This window comes from Zonotrichia albicollis, chromosome 12 (genome assembly GCF_047830755.1).
Source record: "Zonotrichia albicollis isolate bZonAlb1 chromosome 12, bZonAlb1.hap1, whole genome shotgun sequence".
NCBI classification, from domain to species: domain Eukaryota; kingdom Metazoa; phylum Chordata; class Aves; order Passeriformes; family Passerellidae; genus Zonotrichia; species Zonotrichia albicollis.
In genome coordinates this window covers 6,506,233-6,528,267 of record NC_133830.1, presented here as the reverse complement: position 1 = coordinate 6,528,267, position 22,035 = coordinate 6,506,233, and the positions used below count along the sequence as shown (strand labels likewise).

At 45.5% G+C, this 22,035-nt stretch overlaps 1 protein-coding gene across 6 annotated transcripts in view; it reads right to left on the bottom strand.

Moving 5' to 3' along the window:
- Positions 1-22,035, bottom strand: part of ADAMTS9 (ADAM metallopeptidase with thrombospondin type 1 motif 9) — a 79,186-nt gene that overhangs the window by 26,620 nt on the left and 30,531 nt on the right. For all 6 annotated transcript variants that reach the window (XR_012582330.1, XR_012582331.1, XM_074550450.1 and 3 more), the window contains 14 exons: positions 21,017-21,134; positions 20,657-20,752; positions 17,987-18,153; positions 17,749-17,878; positions 17,188-17,314; positions 15,346-15,556; positions 14,495-14,659; positions 13,226-13,390; positions 12,240-12,359; positions 10,346-10,450; positions 10,034-10,201; positions 9,572-9,856; positions 8,761-8,922; positions 8,012-8,188 (listed from right to left, as the gene is read on the bottom strand). Coding sequence is in view for 4 of the 6 variants with exons in the window: in XM_074550450.1 (XP_074406551.1) it covers positions 8,012-8,188; positions 8,761-8,922; positions 9,572-9,856; positions 10,034-10,201; positions 10,346-10,450; positions 12,240-12,359; positions 13,226-13,390; positions 14,495-14,659; positions 15,346-15,556; positions 17,188-17,314; positions 17,749-17,878; positions 17,987-18,153; positions 20,657-20,752; positions 21,017-21,134 (2,196 nt within the window). In the remaining 2 variants the exon portion in view is untranslated. The remainder of the gene's footprint in view (positions 1-8,011; positions 8,189-8,760; positions 8,923-9,571; positions 9,857-10,033; positions 10,202-10,345; positions 10,451-12,239; positions 12,360-13,225; positions 13,391-14,494; positions 14,660-15,345; positions 15,557-17,187; positions 17,315-17,748; positions 17,879-17,986; positions 18,154-20,656; positions 20,753-21,016; positions 21,135-22,035) is intronic.

Sequence of the window (22,035 nt, the reverse complement as noted above, 5' to 3'; positions counted from 1 at the left end):
TATCAGATTCTGCCAGGAGCAACTTTTTGGAGGAAATTAAAATCAATCCTTGTAGATTTAGACTGCCCCACATTAAGGATTTTATGGAAAGTCAGCAGCTGTAAGTAAGCCCTGGTTCATCCTTTCCAACAATCTGAGACAAAACGTGTTGGATGAAATAAAGCAGAAAAGCAACAGAGCCCTCCAATGCTTTACACCCATTTTCCAAGAGGGCTGGTGCTCCTGGATGCCAGTAAACTTCTCCAACAACAAGCAAACCCAACAATGCACCCTCACAGCTACCTGTCAGCAGCCTCTTAGTCTGTGTCACCTTTTACCACCACTAACACTGCTGCTGTCAGATACTGAAACCATATCCCAGTGACTTCTATACTTCTGAAGTCCCTGAGTACAAAGGACATCAACAGACGCATCACCAAGGAAAGCCTGGATCCTTCCTCACCAGCTGAACCTTCACCAAGAATCTTAAAATGTTGGAAGCTTTGTGAGCTGTTCAGCAACAGGGGCTCTGTGGCTTCCAAACCAAACCAGCTTCACAACAGCAAGGTATTTCAGCAGGTAATTCCCTTGGCTTCAGTGGGACAGGCTGACAGCAAGGCTGCAGCACTTTAGGAGATGTTTAGGAAATGTTTATTGCTGCTCTGAAGCCTTGTTTCTCCCACCAATGTGTTTTATCAAGGTTTTGTGCCCATCTGTGTTGGCATGGTGAGAAATCCCTAAAATTGAGTGGGGATACAAGCAGGGCAGGAGTCACCCAGCTTGGCCCTCTTTTTCTCACAAACTAAGGAGCCATGACTTAAGACACATGGGTGCTGAGTGTGTATGGTCATGGTGATTTTAGCTGGTGCATGGCCAAAAAGTACCTGTGCTTCTTGTACATTTGAAAGGAAGAGGGGTCTTTACATGTAAGGGAGGGCAAATGGACCAGAGATGTGAAGAAAACACACCAAAGCACTGCACTGCAGTTCTGAAAGAGGCTTTAGAAATGTTTCATCCAAATTGGCTCCTCAGAGAAATGGAATGATTGAAAAAAAAGGCACAAACATTAGGGATTTTGGAATGTATAGTCTGAATGTGTTTGTGAGCACTGTGCAGAGCCCCTGTGGAAGTGTTCTGAGGAGCCCTCCTAGAGCTGGAGCACAGCCCCCGGTCTGAACAGGAGCAGGCTTTGCCCTGGTGTTCCCAAGGAGCCCTCATTGCCCTGGGCATGGGCAAGAGGGAACTTCCCTGCTGGCCTGTCCTGTCTCTGCAGTGCCCACAGGGTCTCCATCCTCCAGAGGCTCTGGTCTCGGCTTGGAGCAGAGGCACAGAGCTTCCCAAGTCATTATTGCAAAAGAGAGAAATCTTATAAAAAAAATCACTAAATCTTCGCCTTCCCACCACCAAACTCAGCTGCAGGGACTGGTGAGTGGCCTCAGATGATGTCTTATAACACATTAAAAAAAAAAAAAAACAACAGAGAAAAAGGAAAATTTATCAGAGAAAAGGGTCCAATTTGATGTGTTGCTAGAGGGGAAGGAAGAGCTGGTGTGTCTGGAGCCCACTGCTCCAGCACTAATTGCCCAGAGGAGAGGATGCTCTGGGGTTCTTTAACTCCTGCAAGATTTAAGGCCTGAGTGCCAAAGTCAATACAATAATTTCCCCAAGCTGGGAAACCTCACTAGATATATGACAGAAAGAGGTAACTGCAGCAGGAGAAGCCATGCATCTCCTCTTCTGCAGCATCCACCCAGTAAGCAGCACCTTCTTCCCCTCTTTTCCCTGCCCTGTTACACCACAAAAGACTTCACCAGGCACAGAAATTAGCAGGGCTGTGAACACAAAAAGCTCTCCTAAAAGCTGTGTCCCTGTCCTGCTCCACACGATTTACCTTGAACAACAAACTAAAGCCCCACAGAGCCACTGCAGGTCTGATGGCATTTCCTCAAATTGGGAGGAGATGCGTGAGCTACCTAAGGACACCAATACAGTGGGATGTGGAAGGTGCTGATGAAACCCATTTTCCATGCTGTGGCACTTCTAGGAGAGTACCAATTGAAGCAGCAAGGTGCCTCAGCTAACTGACACTTCATATTTCTCGGGAATAGTGGTACTACAATGCCATTTAGATATTCTGCTCCAAAATAGGATTTTTCTGTGCTGGATGGAGTAAAAGACAAAGTAAAGAGCTCTCCAAGAAATGTCAGCCCTGTTTCACAGGTGTTGTAGGAGCACTGGGCTGCTGCTTGCTTCCCCATTTTATAAAAAAGAATTTTGGCTTAATGCACTAGGGATAAATATTGCCCAACCTGTACATGGTCTTGGGCATCAGACAGATTTTCATCCATGCTGCTGGCTCACTCACCTCCCCTGTGAGCTAGTAAAATTAAAATATGAATAGAGCTTTAAGTGTCTTTGGAATGGGAGTGATTACACCAATTTTTTTCTTAATAACTGCACAAATCAGTCACTGGGAAAGTTAGAAGCACAGTAAATCTCTTTGTGCCTAACGTCCCTCATTGTTATACATCCTTGTTTCTAAATCCCTAGGATCTGAGCAACAGCAATGATTGCAGTGTGGAGTTTAGAGTGTGATTCTGGAAAATGGGCAAAAGTGCAGGCAGACTCCCAAAACCCAGCTCAGGGATCTGCCTGGAGATGCTGCATTTCACAGCTCATCCCTGGAAGTGTGTTACTGCTTCAATGTGTCCCTTGAAGCCCAGTGAATTCCTGTGCTCAGAGCCAGTGCTTTGGGACGCAAATATTCCCAGCAATTGCCCTTTTATTTATTGCTTTATTTCTCCTGTGAGGGCCTGTGCAGATGTGCAGGAGATCTGCAGCCAGGGATGGGCCACCCATAACACAAGGCCTGAAGCCAGCCATCACTGAACAGCAGCCTCACCACTTCTTGGTTGAGTTTAGGCCTAGAAAATGACTATTTCATTGAGAAAACGTGTAAGGGAGGAGGTGTAAAAAGGCAACCACAGAGGCATGCCAAATGCAGCCAAACAGCCACTGCACTATGGGAGGAAAGAGACTGCTCTGAGTGGGAAAGTGCACTGAGGAACTTGGGGAGAAGATGCATTGTCTGGGGACAAAAGGGATGAGAAGATTTTAAAGATACCTGAAAATAACCTTTGTGAGCCTAACCACTGGCCCAGCTCCTGTCTGTGCTGGCAGTGCCAACAGGAGAGGTTGTTAAAGGACAGCAGATGAGACCTTCTGCAGCTCCTTTCCCTGCTCCTTCCTCTGCATTTATTCACTGGATTAAGGAGGTCAGAAGGGACATTGCTGACCAGTCCTTTTACTTCTCCATCACACTAAAAGGTCATGAGGGGTGTAAAGACCAATGGGGGCTTGCAAGGGAGAGAGTGGATTGCAACAGCTGAGCTTTAAGTTGCAGGAAATCAGCCCTGTGAGGAGCTGATGCAGGAATCACTAAGGTGCTGGCTCAGTGTTAAGCACACAGTGCCCCAGGGTGGTCCCTCACCTGCAGGGTGCACTGATGGGCTTCCATGGTTGTTCTCCTGCTGATGCAGCATCAACACCAGCACAGAGGAGACAGAGAACTGATTACAAAAGTATACCTATGCAGTTCTCTCCTTTTTAAAGTAGAACAATGAAAGATGGCGAGAACCGGCAGAAAATAAAAATGGAAAGGAAAACAAAAAAATGGAGATTTTAGGGTAAAAAGAGATGAAAAAAAGATGTGACTCTACTGGGCAGCTGGGTAGCACTGGCTTTGCCCACCTGTGATTGCCTTGGAGCCACCAGCTGTGAGCACTGAGGTGAGGAGAGGGATGCACGAGCATCCATCACCACTGCCTCAGAGGAGCAACAGGCTGAGACTCTTCAAACAAAACCCCAAGAGCAGTTCAGCAATGCTGCTGTCACAGCAAATTCATTTTCTGCAGAGGACAAGAAGGGAACAGCAGAGTTATATACACTTGCAACCAAATCTGTCCCTGGCTATCACTTCTGCCTTAGCAAGACCTGACATCCTGCCTGCTATGAACATTATCAGAACAATGACACAGAGAATATTGCTGTTGAGCAGCCTATTTCCAGCCAGCTGCACGGGTAAGGCATTTTGTGAACAACATGTTGGGCTTTGACAGAATTAAATACAAATAACCCAAAGTTTCCACTGACATCAACTTTAAAATTAAAATTCCAGAGTGCCAGCTGCCTGACACAGATGTTGGCCAGGCAGTTCTTCCACTTCCCAGTTCAGAGCTCCTTTGCTGCTCTGTCCCTGTGTGCAGCCAAAGAGCCCTGCAAAGCCATCAATGGCACCAGCTTCCCACCAAGGGAAACCAGTGATGCCCTAGCCCAAACCTGAACTCACATCCACAATAAGAGAGTTTGGAACTTAGCTGGTTAATGTTCTAATTGCTTGACAGTAAGCTTCTGATTCTTTATTAGAGCAAAAGGCCCTCAAAGACTCTGATTCCAGCACCTCTGCCTGCAGGATACAGAGCTGGGAAGCACTGAGAGCTGCACAACCACTGCACCAGCAGCTTGAACTTCAGATACCCAAGACTGACAAGTACCTGACAAGGCAGACTACTTTTAAAATTATAATACTTTTTTGGAGAAAAACCCAAACCCCAAATAAATCTAAACCTCACCCACACATTTTCCAGAGTTTAAAGTCAAATGATCACTGCCCTGTGCAGTGAAGCCCAAATGACTCACCCAACTGAAGCAGGGTGCTGTAAGATAGAATTGTTTTACCTTATCTGTGACCATTTCCTAACTCAGAAAGAATGAGAAGCCCACAATAAGTTAATTCAGCATTGTTCCTAAACTGTATCAGGATAGAGTTGGATATTAAGGCAAACTCAAAATATCAGAAATTATTGCATGGAGCAAATCTGCTCCAAAACAGGTGCTTTAAGGGAGGTTATGCATATATTTTATATATGTGGTATAAATATGGGTATATTTATTAAAACCAAACCTTGGGTTTTAAGTGAAGCAATGGATAATTCTCATTGAGAACATCTCCCTCATCCTGGAGAACATAGCAAGATTTCCTCTCAGGATTCGAGAGTGTGTATGGAAATCTGCATTCATACCACAAAGCATTCAGAGGAGAAAAAACACTCTCTGTATTCTGGTGACAGTCAGTGCACGTTTTCTAAAGCATGGTTTTAATAAAAAGGTCAGGTCTATCACACGGTGTACAATTCTGCAATGGGTAAATACATCTTCTTAAATAAGCAAGGGAATAAAAGTGTCACCTCCTCTTAGTCCTCTTTGAACATACATTAAAATGACAAGACATCTCACCAGTCTGTTGTTGTAAAATTATCATTTACACATACAATCTGTTTTTCCATTTAATTATCTCTTCCAAACCTGGATTTAACCAGCCACATAAAGATCACTTGTTTACTGTATAAAATCCCAGTGGAATTTTGCCCGAGGACTGCGGGTTGGGTGCTTCAGACTCTCTGCTTTAATTTGTAAGTATTTTATACTACTAATTTCACTGAAACTTGAGTAATGGTAAGCCAGTAAGATGATTGCAAGAAATTAGTTATCCAAACTTTGTAATTCATACACCTTTAACTGTGTTTGTTTAATCATTGAGAATGACAATTTCTGTTGGAGAACAAAGCAAGATAAAAGATGGAACACTGCAGAACCGTTTCAGAAAATTTAGCAAAAGTTACCAAAACTAAGTATATGATCTGAATTTAGCAAAAGACTCAAGAAATTATACAAATTCATTTATGATTACATTCTACTTGTCTTTAATTTTCACTGTTCAACATTAACATTAAACATTGTAAATGTATGCAATATTTATATAAAATTAAATAACAGTATTGGAAAAATAAATACACTTTTACATAAATACATAAATCCATACTGCTGAAAAGTTTCAGCTAATACTATACTCTTGTTTCAAAAGTGACCAAAAAAATATGGTAGTGACACTCCATCCCAACAGATGAAGTATGTACAGCTACAGAATGATGTTTGCAACCGATGGCAGAGCTAAAGCAAGTCCAGGTGACACCACAGTAAAGAGGAAAGTTTGGCCGTTACTACCTACAGTAGTAGCACGAGGTAGAAATACACGTGGAGTGTTCTGCTGGAGGGACACGAAGCCCTGGGGACCCCATAGATACTTCTCAGTCTTCAAACAGCTCTGGGTCCCCTATGTCAGAGCCCAAGGACACCTTGGTAAATGTGACTGAAAAACCAAATCAGTTCATGGCAATGACGGGGGCTCAGTCCTGCAGCCCCTTCCCCAGGGCTGTGACTCTGCACTAGCTGGGAGGAGACACTGCAGGCAGGACAGGGTGTCCCTGCCCTTCACCTGTCTGCCAGATGTCCCACCTGCTCCCAGGAGAGCAAGGACAACCCACTGAGGCTAATGCATCAGAGTGGAGCCAAGGGAACTTTTCCTGGGTGAAAAGAAAACCACCAGACTAGAGGACTGCACCCTGTGTTTCCAACACTGAGAAGCAGGTGCAGCCCTGGAGCCTGCTCCTCAACAGCCACGAAGAATGAAACACAACTCTGTCCACACCTTTGGCTCTTGAAAATGGTCCAGCACAGGTAAAACAAAGTTGGAGGCACCTCCCAGCTGGCAAGTCCTGTGGGGCAGCCAGCACACGCTTCGCTACCTCTGCTTACCTCACCTCGCTCTTCCTTAGCACCAGGCAGGTTGATGGACAAGGGGTACATTAGCACCTCAAATGAAATATTTCATAGCACTGTCTCTTGTACTGGTGAAGCACCGGATACACACCAGTTCAGAAGGTTTATGGCTATTGCAGAGCTCACTGAGGTATGATAAAAATATTGAAGAGTGTTACTGAAGGCATCCATGTTACTGAAAGCACCCACAGAAGGAGAGCAGGTTTTGGCAAGATGACTTTCCAAACTATGACAATTGAGGAAGTCCAGTACATTAAAAAACAGGCCTCTTTTTTCTTTTCCTATAAAGTGCTTTTGAATCAGCTTTTTTAAAAAATTGTCTTCAAATGCTTTTATAACAAAATACACAATAAAGGTTTACATCTGTTTGAAGGCCACTCCAAAATGGACAGGTCTGTGGTTTTCCAGGGCTCCAGAAGCACCTCAGGTGACACTTGCTTTGGTGCAGGTTCACAGAAAAGGTTGCTGCTCTGGGCAGGGACAATTGCAAAGGTGTGGCACCCAAAACAGCACCCCAACCCCACGGTTCAGGGCTGCTCTGCCCTCACAGGAGCATCTCTGTAGCAGACTCCTCCAGCAGCAAAGGAGCAAAGTAAGACACCTCTGCTCCAAATACTATTTTGCTATTGGGAAACTGCCAGGGTTTTAAGCCTTCCAACACCTGGCTGATCATTTGCTGGATTAGTGATAAAGCAGCAGCTGGAGATCAAGCTAGACAATCACTCTCCAGAACCAGAGAGATGCACAAGAATAGCTTACAGGTGCTTTTGCACTGTACATCACAGTCTTATTATATACACAGGAACAGAAACAGAGCACAGGTGTGAATGCACACGTTTCTATGTAGGTCTGTGTGTGGGCATGTGCCCACATGCACACACATCTATACACACTTATACATGCCTGGGAATTGATGCCATTTAGCACATTCTCCCCACTTCTCTTGCCTTTGGCAGAGAACAATCACTGCTAAACCAGTAGGTGCCCAGTGCAGTACTACCATTAAAGAGCAGAACAATTTAACTTCAATGGAAATGTACTGCTTAAATTCCCGGTTTAAATCCATATGCAAAAACTTAGCCAGAACCAAGATTCATAATGCACAGCACTTGCAAAGTGTAATAAAATGGACAAAGGTTGCTACTTAGCAGAAAGTGCCTTTTAAATTAAAGGACCAGAGCTCCCCTAATGTAAGCCCTTCCTGAATAGGTGTTATTCTGAATATATAGTAAATAATCCTCTGTAAGTGCAGTTTTAAGACATGAAGCATTAGCACCTTGGTTTGAAGCAAATTAATTGTTGTTAGGGGATATCTACAAAATAGTTCATAAAGAGAAAGAGTTTATGGTCGTACCGAGCTCCAAGGACCAGCACTCCAGGCAGCATCTCTAGGACAATCCTGCACATTGCACTGCTCTCTGTCTGGTGGCTTGTCAAGGATTTCACAGCTCAGATCCGTAAACCTTTCTCCATTAGGGCGCTGGCACACCACCAGCCGTGTCCTTGTCCCTCCTCCACATGGCTTTGTGCACTGCAAGTCAGCAGAGGACAGAGCAATCACCGTTGGGACAGCAAAAACACTGATCACCTGCTGCCCAAAGCACCTCAAAAAACCAATGGTAGTTTCTGTTCCAAACTAACCCACTCCAGCCAAATCTCCCTCACGAGCCTCAGATGGACCTTCAGCTGCCTCAGCTTCTCTCCCTCTAAAGCTGGTCATGCTGCTCCACCATGATATTGCCAACTCAATGTGATAATGGAGGTTTACATCTCCAATTGTTCATCTCAGATTAATTTTCAAAAGTAAGCAGTGCTTTTTTTTAAAAAAAGGCCTTCAGTTAAAGCAGGCTTCTCTTTAAAAAAAAAAAAATCTTCATTTTTGTAAAACGTACTTTTGCTTGGAAAGAAAGTTTCCCCATGACAAATGGAAATGAAAACACCACCCAACAATTGCTTGGGTTCACTCATTTATCAGATGATGCCCTTCAAGTTCCAATCCTTCTAATAAATGTCACCACAATATCCCTCTCTTCTCCCATTTTTCAGCCACCTGCTAATGAAAGTCTTGCCCTGGGCAGGAAGCCCAGATGCAAGTGCACTCACCTCTCCCCAGTTGCCATAGGCCCACTGAGGGCAGGGGCCAGACTCGCAGGATCTCTGCTCCATGGGTTTGCTTTTCTCATCGCAGTTATTTGCAGTGTATCCATTTTCATCCTGGCACACCACGACCCGCCTCTGGAACCCCCCTGCACATGTACTAGAGCACTGGAAGACACAATTGCCCAGAGCTTCATTTAGTCCAGGAATAGGCTTGCATTCCCAGCTCCTTCCCAGTGCCTTGCACTGTGGGAATGCACTGCTAGAAGTTTAATTCATCTAACAGGCATTATTAAACTTCAAAACCCAGCTATGGCTAATAGCAGTGCAATGACTTAGGTGCTGACTAAGCAAAGAAAGTAAACACCAGCCTAGTTTTAAGCAGGTGAGTAATCCCTGTTGCAGTGTCTGACATCCCATTTGTGCTCAATTCCCTTTAGAGACTTCCATGATAAAGCATTGCATACTGTTTGCAGTGAGAGGAGCTGGCATGGAGGCTCTGCCGTGCTTTGGCAACAACCCTGCACAGCTGTAAAAGCCCCAGGAGACAGCCAAGAATCAGAGGCTGGCCTTTGCCTCATGGAAAATGATGCTGTCAGCTTTCTGCCTAGACTGCCTTGGAGATACGAGGTATGAGAGGCTGACAAGTGATGCTTGAGCCCTTCTGCAACACTTGCTTGTGTGAGCAGAGAGCAGAGAGTGGGGAGAAAGGTCCCTCTCTCATTTCCCGTTGTGCTGACTTTAAGAAAATATGGATTAGCTTGGGAAAGAAACAAAATCCAACAAAACCCAAGAATAAGGGAATCAAGGCACTTACAGCACCCCAGGGGCCAATCCTCCACTGGTTGCCTCCTGGTATTTGTGCACGGTTTCGGTTGGGGCTGCCCCCAGGGTGCGGCTTGAGGCGATGGTCCGGATAGAGGAAAGGGGGCATGGGCCTGCCGTAGTCATGGCTGTTTGGATGACAAGGAGACATGGAGCACTCTTGCTCGGTGGCAGGGAGGTCGTCGGGGTCACACTCGCTCCTGTCCACCAGCTGGTCACTGTAATTGACGCAGATCACTTGTCGCGTTGCCTTACCTTGACCACAGGTCACCGAGCACTGCGTTACAGTGGGAAAAGGAGACACGGTCACATTTCCAGTTTAGAAAACCAGCTCTTGCTAATAATGAACAGCAGAAAACCCAAATAACCTCACTTATAAAAGGGCAAGCGCGACAGATTAATGAAGCACATTTGCAGCAATGAGGTCTCTTGCAAGAGACAGCGTGATGCTTACAGAACTCCACTCCAAGGCCTTCCACTGCCCGCACGGTGTCACGGTGCACATTTCTGTGGCTGATGGCTTTGGAAGGTGGAAACAAGCTGACTCATCAGCCACGGAGCCCTGGTCATCCCGGCAGCTGACGTATCTCATCCGGGTGCCCTTCCCACATGTTGCAGAGCACTAGGGAAGAGCAAAGAGCACTTCACTAGGAAGTTGCCTGACATACATTGCAAGGACTTGTAATGAAAAGCTGGGCATATGTACTTTAAAATATCACACTGTCTACTGTAAAATAATCCTGAAAGTATTGTGATGTGTGCTTACCGGTGTCCAGGATCCAAATCTCCACTGTGTCCTGTGAACACCTGATATGACTCTCTTGGCTTCAGGACTATTTGGATGGGGAGGACATACAGCTATCTCACAATCCTGTACAGGAAATACATGGGAGAAAAATAGGAAATAAAGAATTTTCAGATGTTTTGAATAAACCACCTCCTCTTCAACATAATTATGGAGAATAGGCAACATCTTGAAACTCTGTGACCTGCATGCATTGTGCAGGCAACTTCCTCCCTGCATCCCCTTGGTGAATCAGCAAAACTCAGCATCCTTTCCTGAGGCCTTCATATGGAATACCCTATGTGGACTTTTGACTTATTAGGAACTCTACAATAGGGATCCCTATAACCATGTGCCATCTCCATGCATTAAAACCAGATGTTTTTGAGGCAAAAGATGAAAGTTCATTAAATGTTCTGGCATGAACACACATCTGCAAAACAGCAACTTTATCTCCCTTCAAAGCTCCCTTCCTTCAGTGTGAGACCTGCAGCCCACACAATAAAGGTTATGCTGCTGATTGCAGCCCTTTGATTCCCTGCAGCCCACCAGACCACCTATATCCATGTGCTGACTTCCACCACACATCAAGCAATGTGAGGTTTTGGGGACAGACGTGTCATTCTGCTCAGTCTTTGTACAATGCCTCACAGCAGGGCTCTGGTCCTGTCTGGCCCTCCCAGGAGGTCTGGTGTCAGAAACTATGAACATCCATGACTTTACTCCATTGAGTAGTCCTTGCCAAAAAGGAAATTAAGAGTGATTGTCGCTGTGAGGGGGAGAGCCGCTTCTGACAAATGGCAAACCCAATTTCTGGTTTGCTGTGATTTCACTTATGCTGGAGGCATGCATGCCAAATGATGGCTGATGACAGGTGGGTTTGTTACCCCTTGACTGCAGTGCAACTGGTGTTCATACATGAGAAAAACAGCTCTTTCCCAAATGTTGTGGCCTTGGTTAAACTCTGAGTTCATGCAAGACTGAAGTTGCACAGGGCATGAACACTACAGTTCTCCTAGATGACAGATAGATGGTAATGTTCTGTTTTATCCAGCTTCTCCAGACACCTTGGACATATCCTCTGTTTGAAATGGGAATTTACATGTTTGCTTCCAAGTACACAGCATGGAAAGCCTCTTCAGCAAATTTGCAAAGGGGCTGCAACATTTCTCAATTTATCTGGCCAGGGAGGACGTGTCTGGAACTACAGCTGTCACAAACATTACATTGTCACATGCAGCAGACAATAAATGGCCTCTCACCATCATTTGTGGTGCGGGGCAACAGCAACAGTCCTGCAGCCACATGAGCCCAGATTGCAGCCAGGCATCCTTGACTCCATGCAAGCCAAAGGAGGTGTCTGCTGTGTCAAAACCTGAACCTCTGAGGCCAGTAAATATGTTTCAACCTTGAGGTCCCTTACTGTTATTACAGATTAATCCACTGCAGCTTCTTTAGCTCATGAGCTCTTAAGACTCCAGCTATAGTGCTGCATCTGAACACACCCTCACAACTCATTGCTAGAGCTCCATGGATATAAACCATAAGCAAAGGTAATTAATCTTCACCGAAAAAGTCCTGATACCCTCATACATTGTTGCTTTTCTGGCAATCTGGTGCTTCAGTAAGGTGAACCACATGGAGAGGATCTGGAATCTGGATGGGAACTCCCTGAACACAGTTTATCTATCCCATTTCTACCAAAGCAGGGAGCTGTGCTGCATCTCTCCAACAACCATGAGCAGCCCAAAGTACTGCTCTTCATGGCTGGCATTCAGGGCAAAGCTTTGCTGCAGCAAGATGTCCCCTGAACCTGTAGCCTGGAAGCCTCTATACACACACTGGGAAGAGATGGAGACAAGAGAGCAGGATTTACCTGGGTATCTGTAGGTCTGGTTGCAGCATTACACTCGTTATCATCCACCACTGACACGTAGGTGCCCACAACACACTTCACTGCTCTCATCTGGTAGCCTTGGCCACAAGTCACAGTGCACTGGGAGAAGACAGATGGGAGAAAAGAGCACTGGGTCTGAGTAGGTGCTTTGGTTAGAAAGTATTAATTAGCCCAGTCTTTGTTTAGGCATGTAGCAGAAGCAGCAAAATTAAAGAGTTTCCCTTCTGGTTTCTCTCCACTTCATGCATTTCAGCTTTAAATTAGGTCAAAGTTTTAACTCGCTGCAGCCACCAGTGCCTTGCACGCTTCACTTGCTTCTTTGGGAAGGAAGGTGGAACACTGAAATGATTTACTTTGCTGCACACATTAGAATCAGAGTCTGGTAGAACCTGTATGATATCCTTCTTTAAAACTGGTTGTTCAGCCCCATGGTAGCACAAGCAGCTAATGAATAATTTTACTGATGGGAAATATGTCTCACTGGGACAACTGGTCTGGGTTTACTGCTGTTTTTTAAGTCAAGAGCTAACAGCTTTGTGAAAAAGCAGATGCCAGAACACTCTGGGAGGAATGAGTAACTTGTATTTTAACAGAAAAAAACCCTCACTAAACCAGAAACTGGAAAAGATTGAAAGCAACCAAAGTTATTCAATGTGAGCAGCTTTTCTGTGAAAATTAGGGCATGTATTTATGTGCCTAAATATGGATTTAGGAGCGTAACCTTGGAAACCCCTTTTTTTGAAAATCATGGCCAATTCAGTATGACAGAGATTAAATTTAGCACAAAGGGCAGGTACTGTTATTGCTGCCTATGCACTGAACCCGAGCAAACAGAGGGCTGCTTTGGTGTGCAAATCAATTAACACAGTTATGCTGCTGAATTTGGATGAAAGGGCAGCGCCCAGCCCCAGAGCCACCCTCATCCAGGTCCCCCCAGGCAGGAGCCCTGTGGGGCTGTGTGGTACCTGTCCCCAGGGCCCCACTTGCCACGAGGCACACTCCTGCTGCTGGCACATCTGCACTGACTCCGGCTTCGTCTTGGGGTCGCAAAACCTGTCGTTCAATCGATCTTCTCCAAACTGGCACCACGTCTGGCGGTGCTTGTGCCCTTTTCCACAGGTGACCAAGCACTGTGAGGAGAAAAGTGCAAGCTCAGGTGGTGCTGGGGATGCACTGCCAGCTCAGCACCTGCCCTGGCAAATAAATCTGGAGTTCTACTGCAATCACTGGTTAAAAAATACTGGTGCTGAAGTGCAGCTCTTTAGCTAACATCAACATGAAAGACGGGAGTGTCTTGTCACCAAGAAGATTGCTCTCAGGAGCTGGTCTAGAGCAGGGGCTGGATCATGGAGAGCACAGCTGGGCTAGAATCCTTCAGCATGGGCAAAGTGAGACCACAAAGTCTCTTGAATTCCAGTAGCTCTGAGACACAGGGCAAAGGCACAGCACTGCCCTGTGGGGTTTTAGCTGTGCACAACAGGGTGTTTCTAAAACACTTGCTCTTTCTGAGTGTGCATGTTAAGGGTCTTGGCTTCTGCAGGCTGTGAGCACTTCTCCCACTGCCCTGGCATGGCTTGGACTGCCACCAGCTAGAATCAGAAGACATGTTTGGTAGAAAAAAATCTCTGTTCCCATTTAATTGCTTTCATTATGCCCTAAAAGAACATGATTCACAGAAAAAAGAGAAGTTTGGCTACAATGAAGATGAGCACCCTTTGAAGATTGTTCTCCAGGACCCCCAGTCCTGCTGCAGAGACAAACCTATCAAGATTGTTTTGTTGCATTGCAAAAAACACCAGCAGCAGTGGAAGCAGTAATAAACAGCAGAGAGAGGCTGAGCAAAACATCAGCAGGGTGCAATCCTGCCCTCCAGTGACAGCCAGAGCTGCCAGGGCTCTTGAGGACAATCTTAAGGGAAAATGAGGGCAGAAGGTATTTTTCTTCTCAAATGCACAGCAGAACTACAGAAAAACTGTGGAGAAATTACTGCAGGATTGCAGAGACATTAACCCCCGGTGGCTCTGCAGGGAGGAAAGTGGCCACTTGACCACAAGGCCAATGACTTTACTGCCTGTCTGAAGCCTCCCTGTGCACAGGCTTGCCACCTTCATCAGGAGGCACAAACAAATCATGACAGACAAGCAGGGATGGAGACAGAGACACTTGTTTGCAAACAGCAGCCCCTCAGAGTGGAGGACCAGCAGGGTGAGCTCAGCCTGGTGACCAGCACTCACCTCTGACCAGTCGCCGGTTTTCCACTGTGGGCACGAGAAGTCACTGCACCTCTGCACTGTCAGCTTCTCCTGCTGGCTGCACTTGCTGTCGTCCAGCACATCATTGTAGGTGTTCACACACATGGCTCGCCGCCGCCGCGTGCCCCCGCCACAGCTCTTGGAGCACTGTGAGGGACACAAAGAGTCAACATTTCCTGCCACTCTACTGCTATTGCCTGCCCTCTCACTGTGGAGTGACTGCAGGAAACCTCCAGAGCAACAACTTATACTTCAAGTAACAGGCTTTTACTTTATGTATTCCTTTAAAAAGCTAATCTTGCTAAGCTTAATAAAATGTCGTGGCAATGTGTTTCTCAAATTAATTTCAGAACATAACCCCATTATTACTTTTACAAGTGTTGCCTTTCAGTTCTCCTAAATGGCTGCTGTTTGTTCTCATTTTAAGAGAGATTAACTTTCTCTGACCAGCCAGCCCCTCTTCACTGCGCCCTCCCCGGAAAACCTGAGGCTCTTGGTGCCTGCATTCAGGAATATTCTTGTTAATGCAAAAAGATGTGTAAAGGAAACAAATTTCAGAAGTCCTCTGATGATGGCAATATGTCCTCCCCAGCTCCTGGCAGTGGTAACGGCTTTGATGGCAGCTAGCAGAGCTTCATGTAATGAAGATGAGACAATTAATTGCAGTGGTAGGTACGGAGTACGAGGCTGATTCAGACTAGAGTGTCCTCCAGAGGAAGCAATGAAAGCAGAACCACTGTGGCCATATTTTACATATATTCTGTTAGCAACCTAAACAGCCCAATGTGCTGCTGTGCACGGAGCAGATTTCTGTGCCACAGAGCATCCCTCACCTCAGTCCAGGCCGAGTAGCGCCATCCTCCCACGTTGCAGTCTCCAGTGCACTTCTCCCTCGTGCTGGGCTTGGTCTGGCTGTTGCAGAAGCGATCATCCACCTTCTCTATCTTGCCCTCCAGCCGGCTGTACTTGGAGCAGTAAATCTCCAGGGTGCGGTAGCCCAGCCCACACTGCGCCGTGCACTCGCTCTTCCTCGCGATGTGCCACCTGCACCAGGGACAGCAAACGTCAGCCCCGGGCTCTGCAGGGAACGTGCTCAAGGGTGTGGCACAGAAATAAGGAATATATGCTCTTGAATGGGAAGTTTTGGCTCTGTGTCACGCTTCCCAGTGCTTTGGGACTTGCAATTAGCCTGGCATTGCTGCTTGAAGGGAAGGAGCTGGCAGAAAGGTCTTTCTTAAGCAAAAGAAAGATAGCAAAGCCACACTAGAATCCTGTGGGACCAGTCAAGGTGGCAAGGGGAGTTCATGGCCAAGCAAGGAACAGTGCTCTGAAAGCTTCTGAAAGCTTTCTACCCTGTGCTCCACCTCGGCATCTAAAAACTGGAAAATACGCATCAGAAAATGATCTGCACAAGCTGGAGAGGTGTTCCACAATACACGACGCCCACAAAGCAGTTTCAGCTCTCCAAAGGACAAGCAAATGACTTGCTACAAGATACTCAAGCCCTAGCTGTGTCAGCAGGGATTAGAGGTGTTCTTTCTTGACAGATTTCCACCCTGCTGCCTCCTCTGTGAGATGGACAACAAGGATGGTGCTGGAGGCCTCAAATGAACCATTTGAGGATACACCCCTGCTTCACATCAGCCCAGCTCTGAAAAGAGATGCTGGACATGAGACCTGATCCAGGGAGGTGCTGGAGACCCTGAAGCCAACAGGAGCCCATTGCCCCTCACACCTGGCAGGGGCGGCTTCTGGGGGAGGAGGCAGTGACATCCTCTAAGGGTCCTGGAGACCCTCGGCCTGCTGCCTGTGCCGGGAGCACAGAGCCCCACTCCCAAGCCAAGAGAGCAAACTCTATCACAGCACAGAGAAGAATAAGATCAAGGGGATTTGGAATCAATAGCTCCTGACTGGTGGGAGCCTCACATCCCTGCATGCTTTTCAGACTCCTGTTTTGCCCTTCTCAAGTTTCCAACCTGTTGCAATGGCAACAGCTGTTACCGCGACAACCCGGCCCCGCACAGCCCCTGCACAGCCCCGGTTTAACAGGGCTGCAGAAACCCCTCGGGAAACTCAGCCTTCTGAATTGCTTCACCAGCAGAGGCTTAATGCCACCACATTTAAGCCCCAGGAAGGAAAACAGATTGCTTTTTAAAGGAAAATGGGTTGTGATGATTTAGACTGTGCTCCATCAATTCCAGCTTGCCAAGAATTGTCTGGGGACAGCCCCAAACCCATTCTACACTTAAGCCTATTCTTTGCTTTAAATAAACAGTGATAAATCCAAGTCTTAGCTACGTTTTTGCTTTAAGTGTATGTTTTCCCTTCTCTGCAGGCTGTATGGAGAATGGCGCTGAGCATTTCTGATCCAGGCAGATGCAAATTTCAGGCCTTGTATTGCACAGGGAGATTTTTCAACATTAGAGAATTTTTGTTATAGTTAGCTCTAATTGAATCCAGCAAGAGAAATGTAAAAACATTGAAAAGTGCCTTTCAAAACACCACTGGTGGATGACAATCCCTCTTGGTTGACAAAGAGGCAACTACCAATCCTTTTCTTTTTCAAAATCTAATACAGGCTGGTGAGAAACAGAATTAGGGTGAGAAGCGAAAGGAAAGAGGAGTAAATAATAAGTACACAATGTTATTTATATACATGGCTGAGCACAGTGCACCTTAATTCACACTCTGTGTTACAAGGCTCGGAGCTGGGCTCAGGCTGGGGAAGTCGATCGCATCGCTGGTCTGACACTGTGAGCTGATCTGACTCTCTCTTACACACAGGCTTCCTTTTGCGTTCTCCTGCAAAGAAAACCAGCACTTGGTTTCAGTCAAGCAGCAAAGTGATCAATTCAGCTATTTCTCCTACACCTTTTATAGTAATATTTAAGACATGCTTAGGTGTGCTTTTCTACCTCTGTCCGAAACAGGGAGGGGGTTTAAGACTAAGCAAGGCAGAAAGCGTTTATTGTAGATGGGATGGACACAGGCAGAGAGCTCAGTACCCCCATAAGGATGGGCTCTGAGTATTTAGCAGGGTGGCCACCCTTAGGAAATGCCTCATTTTCTGTGCTTTAGCTTCCTCACCTGCAAAGCATGTTGTGAGGCTCACCTGGCTGGGAGGGGCTGTAAGGTACCCTGCTCTGAAACCCAGAACCACCTTATAGGATGTTATTCTCCACTGCAGTCCAGGGAAACAACAATACTCACAGGGCAAGTACTTCCCAAGCACCCACCTTGGCAGAGCTTACTGCAGGGCTGCCATGGGCCATGCTCATTCCAGTAAAACTGCTGAGGTTTGTCCTCAATAGGGATATTGAATGTGTAACGAACGTCAGGATTGTACAAATTGCCCACTGATAAAACCTGAGAGGAAGAAAAATGAAGCAGAGTAAATCAACAGATATCACTGCCCACTGTTTTCAGTCCAACAATACTGGGCAGACTTTTTCATACACACAACATATACTTCACCTGAAGTGTTATTTCTTGCTCAATCCGATCTGTAGAATTAATCCTTTCAACAGTATTATCGGAGCCACTGTATTCGATCACAGCATTCCCAACTTTGATTTCCCTTTTAAACATACTGACGACAAAGTCTCCATTTAATATAAAGTCTCCTTGACTGTTAGATAAGGCTGCATAGGTGCAAAAAACAATAACTAAAGAGGCAGAATTAACTCATACATACATAATAACGTGGGTCATGTGCTCTCAGTGCTCCTTTCTCTGGCGGGGGTTGGGGGGGGGGAAGCCCACTGGCATTCTCAAACAAAAAGGATGTAAAGTGAGCAGCAGAGCTCTTGCAGACATTCTGCCTTCTCCTTTTTCCACTGGAAAGCCTCCTAAAAATGAAGGCTGAATTCCTGAAGTTGTTGCTAAACAGTTCATCCATAACCCAAAACAGAGGTATCCAAAAGGCATTCTGGGCTGGCTGCTGCAAGGAGCACACATAGAATGTATCCCCACATATACCGCAGAAATAATCCTGCCCAAAACTTTTAATGAGCTGTGTGGATAGGGTGTCTTCCCTGGTGTTTCCAGGTGTGTTCTTAGGGTAAATGTATGCACCCTAATTACCTAAACATAATTTCTAGTATATAATTACAGAGAGTTTGGTCAGTATTTCCCCCTTGGTTGCCCTCTCCCTCCTCCCCCCATACTTTTTATTATTCCAAATCTTAAGGTATGTGAGAGCACTGGAGGCTTAAAGCCTAAATGCTTTATAAAAGGAACAGTTTCCTGAAAACAGCAGTCTGCTGCACAACTTCACACTAATGCGATTATGTAGCTAATTTCCTAAGTTAGTTTCCCCACCATTTCACCCATCACAGCTGTGTTACTAAAAAGCCCCTGTACTGAAAAATCTAAACACCAAAACACCAAAGGGAAAGTTTTTCCATCGAATGAGGAGAGATAATGAAGCAAAACACTGCTTAGTACCAAAAAGACATAGATGGAGAAAACCTCACAAAGCAGAGGCTACACTCAACCAAGTTTCACACTTCGGAGGTTTTAATGTTATTAGGCAGTAGTAAAACTCATTAGGGGATTACTTCTCTTTTACTATATCTCCTATAACAGTAGGTACATCTTGGACTTGATGACAACATCAAATTCCTCCTAAATTGTTAAGAAACTACAAAGTTCACAGTAACTGAGGGCCCAAGATTTCACACTCAGTGAGCTGCAAAGTAAGTGGACACATGCACACTTCTCATTTACTTCCAGTCAGGCCTAATGTGAAGAGATGCTTTCCCAGCAATATTAAAGCAACATTAAAGAAGATTTGACTTCATTGTTTCCCAAGAAGATTAAAGGCCCTCCAAGAAGAGCTGAGAAGTTTGGGGCTCCTTCTGGGGTGAACCAGTTTGAAAGGACACAACATAGGGAGGATTGTTTTTCCCAGGAAAGAGGAAAAATAAAATTTGGCTCCCTCCTCCAAGACAGAAAACTCTGAGACCTTTTTTTGGTGCTGATGTGCATTCATGCTGCACCATCTCAACTTTTTGCCTCAGCGAAGGGTACAGCACATGGATGGCATTTCAGAGCAACAGCAAGGCTGTCATTGCCTCCCTTTGGTGCACGGTGGTCTCTGGCACTTGTTTCTCAAATGACTCCCTATACCTTTGATGGGCTAGGGGCCACCAACCAACTCTCCTTTTTAACACACCTAGTTACAGGAAATTGGTGAGATAGAACAAGATGAAGTGCCCTGTTCAAAGATTTAAGTACAGGACCCTGTGCTACTGGAACACAGCTGGGGGTGCAAGGCACAGGGCGTGCAAAACAGGAGGACCAGAGACTCTGACAGGACTTAATGGCAAAATCAGCCTTAAGCTGGGAAGTGAAACATCAGTAGTGAGGCTCATTTGTATTATCTCTGCTATTGAAGCCAAACAGAACTATCTGTGGGGTGAGTGATCATGATGGAAAAGACACTCATGGCCATGCTAGCAGCATATATGTGCATGTAGCACAGTGGTCTAACACAGCACCACAAACATTTTCATCTGCCTCTAAAGACACAGCTACAGATTAGAGAGAACAGTGATTATGAAATTCCAACAGCCAAAGGCCAAGTTACTGTTAGGTTTAAATCAAACCAATATCTTTGGTGCAGAGTATTTCTTTACAGTTACATGTCACTATCAGGCAGGGACAAGAAGGCCTCACTATCTGAAATCAGAATTATTATTCTCAGAAGAATAGAAAATAATTTCTCTTTGTATGTGTTTACAAACATCTTTCAGGACATGGCACCAACAAAGCATGGTGACAGCAGAGATAAAGTTGCAGTAAGGAGACTCCAGCAGAGCTCAGAATGCTGTTTGGTTCCCAGCTTTGTCCCTCAGCTACCACCCAGGCTCAACAGTTCTTCACAGCCCTAGACACACCCTAAGGGAATATTTCTTATAATTGGAGAACCTCCCAGACCTTGCAACTAGGATGGCATGAAGAAAAAAATAAAAAAGAAGATGATAAGGCTGAATGTTTGGCAGACACAGAAAAATTCTCACCAAGAAAACATCTCCCTCAAATTAATTCTTCAACCTCCCTAGCAGAGAGCTGCCAGTAGATACATCACCACAGCCAGACAACAAGGCAGATTTCTGGAGTGACATAAGGAACACAACTCACCCAGGTAGTTGTCATCCTCTGGTTTCCCTGAGTAACTGTGCTGACGCACATCAATATTAGTGGCACCAGCTGGGATGCGAACCACAACGTTATAACCTAGGAAAGATGGAACAGAAAGTCAAGGCTATTACACAGGCACTTGATTTGTTTTCTGCAGGGGAAGGGAAATGAGCTAAGTTACTTCACATTACACAAGCTGATACTTTTCATTTAGGGACAGCATAAATAGTTATAAAAAGGAACATACTATAGCTAGAAGGATTTTGTGTTTTACATCGGTGTTTTTGTAGATTAAGTGTTGTAATGGCTTTTATAGACCCACATTTTTTCACCATAAAGTTTTTAGCAACAGATTCTTACCATAATGCACCGTGTTAAATGTGCCTGCAACAGTTTTGCATGAAGAATTATCCCCACCACAAACACCACATTTATCTCTTCTTGCTTTTGAATTCAGCACATGATCACATCCAGCTTGCTTTAAGAGAAAAATTGAAAAAAACATATTGAGCAAATACAGACTAGAACAGCACTGACAAATCTCCTAATTAAGGCACACAAAAGCTGTGTATGCAAAAGGCTGCTGTGAGATAAACTGGTTTGCTTCCCCACATTTTTCCACTGATTTACAGTGCGGCCATCCTACAAGGTTTTACAACAAAAGGCTTTTTTACAAAGCAAGAATCAGAACAACTATTTGCACCAGGTAATGCTTTCACTAGAAAAAAAATTCTTGCATCAATTGTTCCTGTAGAGAAAAGTGTGAAGAACAATTGTGAATGGAAATGTAGGGCTCTGGGGCCTGATCAGTATGAACTGGGGCAAAACACAGAAGGAAGCAACACTGGGATTTAGGCTGAGATTCCACAGCCCTCAGTAACCTAGGGCAGGTGTGCAAACATGTTCCACTTAAATGTGTCCCCTGGTGAATGGTCTAGACTAAGATGAGGAGTGGCTGAGGAGCTCAGCCTGGAGAAAGAGGCTCAGGAGAGACTTTCTCACTCTCTACAACTACCTGAAAGGAAGTTGTAGCCAGGTGAGGGTCAGGCTGTTTTCACAGGTAACAACCAACAGGACAAGAGGAAACAGCCTCATATTCAACAGGGGAGCTTTAGATTTGATATTAGGAAATAATTCTTCACCAAAAAGGTTGTCAAACACTGGAACAGGCTGCTCAGGGCAATGGTGGGAGTCACTCTCCCTGTTAGTATTAGAAGACATGTAGATATGGCACTTGGGGACATGGTTTAGTGGTGAACTTGGCACTGCTGGGTTAATGGTGGGACTTGATCTCAAAGGTCTCCACCTAAATGATCCTATGATTCCATGTGTGGCTCTTGGGCAAATCTGGAGGCTGGCACAAGTTTCAGACCATTTGG